The sequence below is a fragment of the Balaenoptera acutorostrata genome, chromosome 1 (genome assembly GCF_949987535.1).
Source record: "Balaenoptera acutorostrata chromosome 1, mBalAcu1.1, whole genome shotgun sequence".
Taxonomy (NCBI): Eukaryota; Metazoa; Chordata; class Mammalia; order Artiodactyla; family Balaenopteridae; genus Balaenoptera; species Balaenoptera acutorostrata.
Genome location: NC_080064.1, coordinates 99832102 through 99845268, shown reverse-complemented (window position 1 = coordinate 99845268; position 13167 = coordinate 99832102). Strand labels below are relative to the sequence as shown.

Sequence of the window (13167 nt, the reverse complement as noted above, 5' to 3'; positions counted from 1 at the left end):
TTTAAGATTGCATAGCACAAGCTCCTAGCAGTGTCCGAGAATGAATAATTATACATTTGAAAGTGGAAGCTTCTTTTTTAGACCAAAAGTTATTAATTTACTGTGATTCTAGTTGATGAACAATAAACAGGCATTTGTTTACTATCTTTTGGTATTTGTTGGTAGTGTATAGTGTTTAAAATGTGCCTGACAGCAAACTTTTACAGCCACGTTTTATCCCTGTGGCCTTTACATGTACATTTTAAATTCCTAAAAGTTAAGTATTTACTGAAAGTACCTGCAGACCGATATTTGTTATGCAGCAGTTCCAAGGGCAGTTTCCATTTAAGAATTAATGGGAAATGATTATAGTATAGGCAGGCTCCAGCTTATAAACTCAATATACAAGTACCTCAACAGACAGACAGCAAGAAAACTAGAGGCTCAAATTCTGCTTCTTCACCATTTAATATAGTGTGGTCTCTGCCCCAGGAGCATTACCATCACCCAGGAACTTGTTAGAAATGCAGAACCACAGGCACCACTCCAGCCCTCCTGAATCTGCATTTTAACAAGATCCTCAGGTGATCCTATGTACACATTTAAAACTTGAGAAGTCCTGCTTTACTCTACCCGCAATAAGAAGAATTTAGAATTCCTGGATAGTGCCACCTTATCAAGGTGGAGAAGGGGTAGGATTGTAGAGTCGTTATGAACATAGGCTCTGGAGCCAGACTGCTTTGCTTTGGATTCCAGCCCTGACACTTATTGGCTGTGCCACCTTGGGTAAGTTGCTTAACCTTCCCCCGCCACCCCGCATTGTAAAATGAGAATAGTACTACCTCATGGGTTTCTGTGAGGGTTAAATGAGTTTAAAATTTATCCAGTGTTTAGAACTGTGTCTGCTGACAGTAAAAACTAGGTGTTAGCTGTTGTTGCCATCATCGTCGTCATCATCATCACCAAAGTGCAGCTCTAGTGGGAAACCCTACCCCCTTCATGTTTGGAGGAGCCATGTTCTACTAGTAAACTCAAAATGCATTTTTCCATAGAAATGGTGGTTAAGTATCATTTAAACAATACTATTAGAACTATACTTCTGGTACATTATGTGTACCAGAAAGTGGAGAAATGTTTCAAATTCTAGGCACTAGGCACTAGCAAAGTGCCTTATAGAGCAGAACCAATTGATAAGTTGCAAATTGCCTGTGTTAAAATTTTCAGTTAGGTCAGATATTTGATAGTCAAGTACAGTATCAATGAAGTACAGAAATCAATGAAGAATCTTTGAAACATATTTGTTCTTCTATTTAGTAAGGCAAAGCAATTTAAGAAAATTTCCTAAGTTCCTTCCATTGTTGCCATTGTCTCTTCCTCATCTAATATCTTTTTGTATTAGCTCACATGCTAGAGTAAATTCAGTTTGAATTTGTTAAAATGCATTTGTTACAAAAATTGCCTTTTTGTGAAGCAAGGCACTAGGGATTAATGATTTTTAATAATCCTCACTGAACATCAGGTTTAGATAAATGGAAGGGAATGCACTAGAATGGTCTGTGGTTTTAGTGCCCCTTCTTCTTTTGCATGATATTAAGCTATATGGAAGAAGACTTCATTTTCAGCAAGTTAGGACTTTTTCCTGATTTTTCTCCTCGCCGGACATTAGACATAGAGCAATGAAAAAAAAAATTGTATAAATTCCTGGAGATGTGGAATGTGCTGATATCAGAGCTGATATTCTCTAAGACCAGAATTCCTGAAAAAGGAAAAATTGCTTTTAAGTGGTAGGTCACTTTCTCACCTGCTTTGAAGCCTGCCGGGTTAAATATGAGAGTTCAAAGTAAGGGTAGCCAGCAAACCAATGAACTGGAATCTGATTCTGCTTATCTGAAAGGCGCTTCTTTATTTAAGAGCAGCACTGCCCTCTCCTTAGAGAACCAATCTTCATCTACTCTGGCCTCTTTCATTTCTCTCTTGCAAGAAAAGCTTTCTTCTTAGTAAGGCTTGGGAGGGCATATTACAACAGTGAAAAGACTGAAGATGGTCTTTGGGAATTTCATTAACTTACTGATAAATTCAGGCTTCTGGCATGTGACTTTTTAGTGCTTTGAATTCACAAGTGTGTTTGAATATAAAAATCCCTAGTTGCGTTTTAACTAAATGGGGCAGCCTTTGCAATGTTGGCAGAAAAGATGTTATGGGTAATGACAGAAATCAGAAAGATTCCCAAATAAATTGTTTGTTTCACTAAGGCAAAACTTGGTTAAAATTTGTTTCACTGAACACATATTGTAGCTGTGCTGGGGTGGGAATGGGCCCAGTTTCCACATATTTCTACTAATCTTTATGTGGGAAAATGTGGTTAGACATGCCAGTGATGAATTTCTGAGCAACTCATAATTGGCTGGCTCCACTGTAACTAGGGCCTAACAATCTGCTTGATTAATTCTTTAAGTACTGCATTAGCCAAGTTTGCATGATTTCCAAAGATATAGAAGGTCAGATGTTATACTAACAAAAGACCTCTCTGCAGAATGTCTCACTGGGATTTCTTCAGTCCCTTCCCAAAAATAATTAACATTTTTCTCCCCAGATTAAATTTTAAAAAATAATAAGCAGATATAAATGCTTATTGTCTTTTACTGAACAGCGACCAGAACTTTTGAGAAGGTTTGTCCACAATTATCATTTTTTGCAGGGCAAAGATTGTCTTCATAACTAGGGGAGTTGATAGACAATTGTAACCATATATTGATATATACCAGTAGAAAAAAAATATATATATATATATTAATTTAATTTATTTATTTATTTTTGACTACATCGGGTCTTCGTTGCTGCGCGTGGGCTTTCTCTGGTTGGGGTGAGTGGGGGCTACTCTTCGTTGCGGTGCATGGGCTTCTCATTGCAGTGGCTTCTCTTGTTGCGGAGCACGGACTCTAGGTGCATGGGCTTCAGTAGTTGTGGCGTGCAGGCTCAGTAGTTGTGGCTTGCAGGCTCTAGAGCGCAGGCTCAGTAGTTGTGGCACACGGGCTTAGTTGCTCTGCAGCATGTGGGATCTTCCCAGACCAGGGCTCGAACCTGTGTCCCCTGCATTGGCAGGCAGATTCTTAACCACTGAGCCACCAGGGAAGCCCGAAAAAAAATATTTTTAAAGGTTCCTAATTTTCCATTGCCATAACCAGTGATGTGAAATCTTTTCATAGGTAAAAGATTTTTTTAATATTCTTCATCTGACTTTATTAATACTAAAAACCTATGAGAGTTACATTCTTCTTTATTAAATACATAGGGCCCCATTTAGAAATTAAACTGACAATTAAAATGTTGCTTTACTTTGTTTGAAAATGGATTATTTTCAAGAACTAATATAGTTTTAAAAACATTCTGAATTGTAACTAAACTTAAATTCCTGTAAAATACTCTTCTATAACTATGCTGTTTCCACAGTAATATAGCTGAGGTATTTCCCAGAGAGTATCCTGATAATAAAATGAGCCTATTGTGACAGGTCAAAAATTTTAAATGTTTACACTTTTGTTCCATCGTTAGTGCTGCTAAAGTCTTTATTTGGGCAGTCTGGCATATTCCAATTTTGATTTTCTGAATTAACTGGGATATTTGTAGCAAGAGAAAAGTTGTTCTCTACTTTTTATAAGGGTAATTTCTCATGCTTCATCCTCATTGTTCTCCTTCAAAAAGAACCAGAATGAGAAATTTATGAAATTGCTAATGTTCTTCTTTATCCAAATTTTCTAAGTACTGAACTCTTCAAAGGCAAAAATAATAATAATAATAATAATAATAATAATAAAAGTTAGGGCAATGCACTTTTTAATGCATGTCTGTATCCCTTCCCCAGGATTTAATTCAGTTTTGAAGTTTGTGGAAAGCACCCTCTTTCCCTATTAAACATGTGCTTGACAAGTATGAAGTTCACAAAATCTCTCCCTGAATTTATTTGGCAGTATATTTAATCATCTTTTCCCCCCTCAAAGTGAAAGTCTCAGTGCCAAAGTCTAAGATATCCTGTCACTAATTTCTACTCATATATTTATTGTTAATTATTAGCACTTGAGGCAAATGGACTGCATAGCAGTTTTTAGAAGAGCTGTGCCCAGATATTGATGTAAATCACTCATTCCAAACCCATTACACTAGTGGTATTAGAATTCATATTAGGAAACCTACTGGGTTTTGTTTTAGAAAACATCTTTGTGTTTTGCAGACCCAGCATAATCCTCTAAATGGAGAGAATAATGGGTACAGAGGAAAATTTAAATCGCAAGGAATAGTTATTTTGGCTTTTTTCTTGAGTGGAATTTTGCTCCTTCCCCCACCAATCAAATTTCTAATGCTCAAAAGAACTAAATTAGTGCAACTACTTAATATATTACAATTCTAAACCAAGAGTAACATGGACTTCATTAGTTTTCTTTTTTTAAGAGTTTATACTTACACTGTCATTTATTCTTACCAGAAGCATTGGAGGACAGACTATGATCTTCCAATGTAATAGATGAGGAAGTTTGAGCCGTTAAAGGTAAGAGAGTTCCTTGAAATCACACAATAGATAGCCCTTTAGTCATATATATGCTTGGTTTCAAAAATATGTCACCTTACAACGTATACTAAAACAAGTACAAAAGAATAAATTTCAAACCAAATACAGTAATGCTGAGGGAATATAGACTGATGGAGTGATGATAGTAAATTGGCTTTGCTAGTGTCTTCCCATAGGAGATGAATTTGGAGAAGAGTTTTAAATAAAGAGGCAATGTGGATTGTCAGAAAATAGAAAAGGCACTTAGATTGCAGAAGTGCTTAACTGCAAAGGCAGAAGTAGACAAATAAGCTACCTGGAAAATTCTTCATAGTATAAGCCTATTTGATGAACTCTGATGTTTTAAAATAAAGAATGCACATTTGCTTTTCTGTCTTCAAACTGATTCACTTTAATTTCATTCCTGTTCTGGCTAGTAAACCACTTAAGAAAGAACACTGTTTGATCATTTATATCACATACTCACACAACTGTATAAAGAACTTCAGCCTTTCTAACTGAAATGTGCAGTAATACTGAAGAAACAGTAGGCACTCATTTGTAGTGATTCAGAGGGAATTTAATTAACTCTTTGAAATGGTAAAAAAAAAAAAGTCTTAATATAAACTACAAATCTATATCTTATGTTTCAACATCACTCTTCTTTCAAAATCAAAGGTGAAGTTTGTGAAGGACTGTGAGGGGAAGTTTAACTGAACAGAATAAACTTTTGGTCTAAAATAACATAACTCGTGGGGCTTTTTTGTTTGTTTTGTTTTGTTTTGCTAAAGTGGGATTTTTAGGTAGCAGATGTACTTCTAGCAGTTGTAACAATACATCGGAAACTTCGATGTGTTCCTTAATGTCGATGAGGCCTCAATGAAAGATTGGGTGTTAATGGTATTCTATCTGAATTTGAGGAAAAAATAATCTTAGTTCTGTAATAATATTAAGATTGCCTTATGTCCATCTCGACAGCCAGCTTCAAGAAAAGAAATTATTTGGGCTTCAGGTGATGCCCAACAAAATTAAGAGAACTGATATTCAGAGAATTCAGACCACGTAATCACCCTTTAACCTCATCCTGTAATTTCAAGCGTTCTGGAAATGAAATGTATATGTACTATTCAAAGTGTAGAAAAGAGCTATATTCCCATTGAGCACTCTTGCATATTACAAATAGGATATACAGAGAAAGAAGCAGTTTGGGGAAGAATTTAAGAAGGGAACATACTCTCATACTCTTTGTTAGGAACATGCCAGCTCTTGTTTTCATCTATTCAGTATGCTGGAGTCCCGGTTTCTTTCTGATGCCAGAGTTCAAGCTTTTACTCCCAGGTAGCAGCAGGTTTACAATTAAATTTTAATCCCTCAGTGTTGTTAAACTCCTACCTAGAGTATAGCCACAACTATTCTTGGCAGACAAATACACTGCTGTTTTTCCTTCAGTCACAGTGAGATAGAAGAATGTTCTCTGGTTGGGGCGTGGATGAAGGCACTTTACTAATCTTATACATAATTCATCCTTGGTTGCTGGGGATTCAAAGTTGAAACTCTGCCCTCTGATAAAATTCAGATGGATTTTTTATTTACTTGACTGTGATCCCTTTGGGATTTAGTCCTTATTGGGAGCCCAGGGATTCTAATTCAACAAAGCCCTAGCTGTGTAGACTTTTCTTATTAATTTGCTCTTGGTGTATTTTAGCTTTTATAATACTGACTCTAAAAAAATCCAAAACCAAAAACCTGCACTAGAACATGCAGTTCAGAATCCTGGATACCCTGAAAAGATTCTTGTTTCAGTACTGGCTTATTGAATGAAAAGACTCCAGTAGGGCTTATCTTAATTTGTTTTCAAAGTTTAGTTTTTAAAGAGCCTCAGCATTTAAAAATATGTTAACTATTATTCTTTAACATGCTATAGTATGGTAATGATTATCCTGTAAAATACTGTAAGTTTTTGATGTTTGAATTCATTATATTCAGATGTTACTACCAATGAATTTGTTCATCATTCATTCATTCATTCAAGGAGCAGATATTTATTGGGCACCTTTATGAAATATAAAATGCAATCCCTGTTCACAAATAACTCATAGTCTATTGGTAGAGGGTTTAAGGTAGGCAAGACATGTATTAGTGTAAGACAGAGAGGCTACTGCCATAACAGTAGATTAGGTCATCCTTGCGGATTTATTCATTTGACTAGAAGTGACTGATGAGTTATTTTCACATGCCTCACATAAGATTTAGTGACCCAAAAAAGTCAATCTAGACTGATAGAGGCTTTTTCCTTTCAGTCAAACAAGAGGAAATAGAAGGAGGTCTCTTTATTTTATTCTTTTTCAGATATCAGACGTGAAAGACTTTCACCTTTACACATAAATGATGAAGTTTGTGTTTTTGTAAACAGCAGTATTCATTATGTTCATCTGAATAGTTTAGAATTTATTAAAAAATGAAGTGCTCCACAACTCAAGATTGAAATAAGAAATGTCACCCCTCAGATTCATATAGTAGCTGCCGTAAGACTAAAGCCTACTATACTCATTCATTTTTATCTTTGTCTTTTATATCCTCTCATTCCTAATAATGACAGATTAATAAGGGCTAAGGACCATCCTGGTTTAGAAAATGAAAGTGTGATGTCAGAAGCAGAATGGGACAGCAAAGAGTTAGGACTAAAATCATGTACCTCTGTGGACATGTGAGAAAGAAAGGGAAAGAACCACTCAGAATTTCCCAGAGCCCACTGTTCATGTCAAAGCTGTACCTTGCAGTGACTGATTCTGAAAATATATCAGGTTAATTAAGAAAAATAATAAAAGGATATTGGATTAAGGTACTAAAATAAGCTGCCTTTTCCCTCTCTTCCAAGCTGAATTTTGCTGATCAATTCTGAATCCTGGATAATTCTACATTTTTACAGGGGGAACTGCCAAGATTTTCTCTCTAAACAACTGAAAAAGATTTCCTGTCTTTATTGGGCTCAGTCAAGTATACGTACTGACTGGATCATTGGGGATATGACCTTGAAATACATATTAAAATATTTTTAAAAAATAGGTACAGAACCTGTCCTTGGGGAATTTATACTGTTAGGCATGTAATCATTAGATATGGTAAAATGATGAAAGTATATTTAGTAGAAGAGTAGGCCCAAGGCTGTACTAGAGGGTCGAAGAATATACTGATTTAACGCATTGTGGCAGCAGAAGAAAGAAAGTGGGATGATTTGAACACAGACTTACAGGCAGAAGACTGCAGATCAGGCTCTGGAGTTAACTGGTAATTGTTACTTCTCTAGCAATTTATCTGAGCTTGCTATATTTTCTGGAATAAGTGGAAATTATTATTCTTTGGGTAGATGAACAGAACATACATCTCCAAATAATGAATTAGATGCATGATGCTATCTTCCATTTCAGAAGTCTGATTAGTAACATGCTGGTAAGGAGGCGCATTCATATTTCTGGGTTGTAAGGAGCCCACTCTCATCCATTCACCTGTGTTCCCGTTTATACTAGGCTGTGTCTGCTAACATTAGGTCTCTAAAGAAAGACTTAGGTAAACTCCAGACCCCCTAAGTTCCTGTGACTCCCATAGGACTTCAACAAAGATAATGAACACTGTTTTTTTAACTTTTATCTTTCACATGGCATTTAGAGTAGTGATACCTCATTTGGTCTCAAGCTCCATATTGAATTATTTTTAAAAAATTTGCTTTGGAGCAGTAACTTTTCCCTGGTTGCTTAACCAGTCATACAAGTTGAGACTTCTGTCTCTATGCCTGTTTTATAATAGCTGCTCTGGGAGAACAGATGAAAAATAATAAGTTAGTAAGATATTTTATGAGTATTGAGATCCCTTCCATTCAGAAATGTAAATAAAATAACCAGCATGAGCAATCAGCTTATGTCAGATTCCATGGGTTTATGTTACATAGGGAAATTATAGTGCAACCTGAAACATGCTTCTTAATGAATTCATAGTGGTGTCACAGTTGAATGTAAACCCTTGAGCTTTTCTATTGTGAAGGGTTTCAGAAATCACCTTTTATAAACTGCCTAGGGGAGGAGGAAAAAACCAAGATGATACCAACAAATGCTATCACTTAAATGGTTGCCTCCCTTCCAGCACTAACTAAATTGTGCCAGTTAAGTAAAGCAGAAATTTAAGATACTACTCACCTTTTGGCTTATTCAATGTTCATAAATATAATTTATATATATACATATATATGTATAAACGCATATATGTATATATACACACACACATACATTTCAATATTCTGTTTTTGAAAGTGGCACCAGGAAAATGCCGTGGAAGAACAGGGTTGCCCTTGCAGTTTTTGTCATCAGAGGTTAGGAAAGTTCAGTTAGGAAACTTGGCAGAAGCCCGATAAATAGCTCTGTTTTTACCTCCAACAAGTGCAAGAAGCCAGAGACCTAATTCGAAGTTTATGAAATCGGAATTTGTATCTTGTCTTTGGCTGTTGTTCTAGCACCCTGTAGTACACCAGAACTATCCTCTCACTTATTAGTAAACTGATTTTGCAGTCCCTAAAGCTCTTTCATAGCTCTCTTCCTATTCAGTATGACCGCAGCTACAGTGAATGTGCTAGCCTCAAAAGTCCAGTATGCCAAACAGGATATAGGGGACCAGTCAAGTTTTAAGTTTGAGAGTCAGGGAAAGAAACATGTATTTTCTATTTTAAAGAATTCCTTTTTTACATTCTAATTTCTTAAGAGTTTGGCTTGATTTGTGTCAGGTTCTGGGCCCGTAAGCCTACATTAATGCATCACAGTTCTGGATAGGATATTTGATATCTCTTATTTACCCCAGAATCTCAAATGATAGGGAACTGTGATTAATGATACTTAGCATTTTGTGGGTTTTACAGTGTAGCTCTCTTCTAGTCCCAGTATCTGTAACAAATGGACTCATCCTTGTGTTTTCCCATAGGTGCCTTGGTGTTTACTGACATAGATCAAGATGCTGTGTGGCTCTATAGGGGACTCTGAGCCATTTGACAGTCTGGGCACATGCAGTCACCTCACATTATTTAAGCCCTGATCTCAGCATTCTAATTTCTCTGTATTCTCCAGTGTATATAATATGTACTTGCTTGAAATTCCTTATATATTGCTTGCACATTCTTGCTTCTAAGTTTCAGCATAAACCAGTTCCTTCTGTTTAGAATGCTTTCCTCTGTCCGCTCTCAACCAGGACATTCCTTATCTTTTAAAAATCCAGCTCAAAAGCCACCTCCTATAGAAAGCCTGATTAATCTCATTCACCTGATTCCTTTATTCTGAGACTTCTGTTTCTCAGTGTTAAACTGTTTTGTCTCTTTGTAATTATTGCTTCTGTACATTGTCACCCAGCAAACATAACAGTTCTAGGAATGATGATCCTCCTGCATCCCCATCTTTGTGTGTTACACACAAACATTTTGAAGGCCTACTGACAACCTTTTCAATTTCCCCTGAGTTCTCGTCCGCCTTCCATACCCTTTCCCTTTATTCATAGTTACATTCCTGGAGAAACGGGGCGTGTGTTCAGGGTTTGGCCTCCACCTTAGCATGTGTATGGCAGCCTGCTGAATAGGTTCCTACAATTGGGCAGGATTTAACCCTTTGGTTTGACAGTCTCTGCATTCTATTCAGACACCTTCAAGAAGTAGACATGAGACCAGGAGTAGAGAAATTTCCACTGAAAGCTCAGTTAGCTTTTTATACAAGACCTCTGAAGCTGCTGTCGTCAGCAGCTCACTCGACACTCTCCTGCTCTGCCTCTTTTCCAGGAGTCAGGGTTAGTTTAAGAAAAAGCCTCTTGCTAGAAGCCATGACCTCGTACTTTTATCCCCTCCATCTGGTGTGCGGCCTCATGGGGCTGTGCTGCTATGCAGGAGGTGAGCAGTGGAATTCTTTAGATGATGACTTCTGAGCCCACATGCGGAGGCAGTGGGGGTGGGAAGCAAGGAGAACAGTGAGAGCCAAGATCGATGGACCAAAAAGTAAGGTTTGTTCTGGGAGAAATCCTAACTATAGGTAGACTGTTTTCATGAGGTGTTCTTCCCCTAGCTCAAATGGGGGCTCAGGTCAGGGAGCTGTAGCATCCCAGATCTATGATTGATGAACATGGTGTTCCTGCAGTTTTCCTTTCTGCCTTCACAGTTGGGGTTCAGGAGTGGGATAGGTAGGATATGTGAGGGCTTATGCTGTCTCTAATGGAATGCATTCCAGGGTTGAACAGGGAAGGGTTCCCCTTACACACATCATCTCTTGGAGCTGCTTTGTCTCACTGTCTCGGACCTAAACAGAAGTCCAGATTTTGAATGAGGGTGGGAGGAGGGGTTGAGAGCAGCAAAAGTTTTTGATCAAGTGAAAATCTGCTGTCTGCCTCATCTTGCACGGGTTTCTCTGCAGGGTAGATACTCCTTGCCTTGGTGTAGATAAATAGCTTGTCTTGGCTAGAGGTCCCAGGACTTTTACTAGGCTGTGAGTAGGCATCTGGCCTGGGATAGGACAGTTTTTTTTTAAGCACTCTCATTCCCTGTTCTTACTTTCCTAGCCCAGGAGTTGACAGCATTTTTAAAAAGATTGAACTCTCAAAGGAAATTCTAATACATACTTTAAAAGCCCAAAGCTTTAATAACTTCCTCTCATGGCTTCTCATGACTACTTCTGCTCTGTCTACACATTTAGCATCCCTTTAAAAGGACTAGATAAAACTAAAACAAAAATTTAACTGTTAATCTGAAAAAGAAAAAAGGAATAGAAAGAATTAGGAACCAGAGCTGATTAAACATGGACCACTAAATGTAGTATAGTGATCGTTTGGTGGTGGTGGTATTAGTGGCAGAAATGGCAAAAAGGGGGTGCATTGATGAGGTTAAGGAAGGCCTAAGCTGTTCCTTTTGTAAATTCTGTTCATGTATACTCTCCTAGGATATTTTGTATCAATTTCTGTCCTAAAGGTGCTGGGATTCTTGTGCCTCCAGCCCTAGGCACCCTCAGTCTTTGAGGAGAACACACAGGATTTGAAGTCAGAAGCCCTTGGTTTGAGTTCTGGCTGAACCACTCAACATCCACAGGACTTTGGACAAATCACAGAGCCTCTCTGAGCAGCACCTGTACAATGAGCATAATTCCTATCACAGGGTTGGTGAGACAATTACATATAAGCTAAAGTGTTTATACATGAAAAACCTTTTTATAAATATCACAGTTATTCTTGGGGAAGCCCCACCTTGAAAGTTGTCAAATAGAACAGCTGTGGATTAAACTATCTTTCTTATTCACTCAGCTTAGCTTTTCTGTTTGGTCAAGTCTGCTTACTGGGGTTGATGGTGTTGAAGTAAAGTCACCCAATTTTGGCTTCTTTTGGCCAAAGAGAGAGAACTCCCATGCCCAGCTGCTCTATCCATAGACTCGTAGGCAGAATGGAAGTGAGCAAAGGCAAATTTTAAGCCAGAACACTTCAGAGTTAGGGGACAAAAGGGAGAATGCTTACCTTGCTTTCTCAAATCCAGGATGACTAAAACATCTTAAGTAAATGAGGAAGGACCACAAAGTTGCTCAGAGATCATTTAAGCCATAAATGGGAAGTGGAAAAACGTACCTATACCCTCTCTTTTATCACTTGGACCTTTGGGGTCAGGGACAGGTATAGTACTGACAACCCACTGGCCGTTACCTGAAACCTGCCAATCACCAGCTTCTGGGAAAGCTCAGTCTAGTGCAGCAACTGTGACATATTTACCCTTGTAAAGCCACTGCTTGCTCCCCTCTAGTGCCTTTCTCTTGTGGAGATCATCTCTGGAACCTAAAGCTATCCTGTTTTCTAACCTAGTAAGAGTTAAAAACAACAACAGGTGATGAGCAGGAGGCCTGATAATCGTACCTCGTGCAGTCATAGGAGACTGCCCTATCATTGATAGCATGTAGGACACGAATTGCACTCTCTCCAGCGTGAACCAGCCATGAGAAGTTCTACAGTCTCAGCCACTCTGCCTGGGTGGGAATTGTCCACTGTTGATCTCTTCTCTCCATGCCCTTTCTGTATCCTTCCCCTGCCACCTCCCAGAGGGGTGCCAGTCCCCAAACCAACAGCTGCCTGCATGTTGATAATTTTATAATATTCCTTGGTTATAGCTGAACCCCTGTTATTGGTATGAGTTTTGAAGTGTTTGATTGAAATCTAGTTGCTTTTTTCTTTTCTTTTTTTTTTTGTTGGGGAGAAGGAGGATGACTAGAACCCGTATGCAGCCTGAGATATTTGTGTATATATATCCTCACGGTTGTGCACAGGCTGATAGGGAGGGCGGAGTGAAAAGGAAACATCTCTTTCTTGTTTTCCAACATTGCTTCAAAGATGCCCAACCCCCATAGTAGCAGGCAGTTCCCAAGTGGAGGGTGGGGGCAGAGGCCTCCACCAAGGCCATCAATAACCAGGTGTGAGCTACAGGTCTCTGCGTAATGTGAAGCTCTCCCGTATTTCATTTCTGAACCAGGGGGCGGCTCTGCAGGATTGCTTACGGAGAGCTCTGTGTCTGGCACCTCTCTCCACAAGGCCCAGGCGCCCAGGGTCCCACCGACCTTCCCAGGAATGCATTACATTGTTCTCTGGTGCTGTAATTT

General features: G+C 38.4%; 1 protein-coding gene across 10 annotated transcripts in view; it reads left to right on the top strand.

Moving 5' to 3' along the window:
* The window catches only part of ST7L (suppression of tumorigenicity 7 like), a 151711-nt gene that overhangs the window by 67491 nt on the left and 71053 nt on the right, over window positions 1-13167 (top strand). For 2 of the 10 annotated variants that reach the window (XM_028163374.2, XM_007169390.3), the window contains one exon: window positions 11505-11642. The exons of 5 other annotated variants lie outside the window; for them this stretch is intronic. In XM_028163374.2, coding sequence (XP_028019175.1) covers window positions 11505-11534 — 30 coding nt within the window. In that variant the 3' untranslated portion in view covers window positions 11535-11642. Of the gene's footprint in view, window positions 1-4459; window positions 4523-9487; window positions 9583-11475; window positions 11643-13167 lie in introns of those variants that run through there. 3 more of the 10 variants (XM_007169391.3, XM_057549945.1, XM_007169392.3) reach the window with 3 other exon arrangements.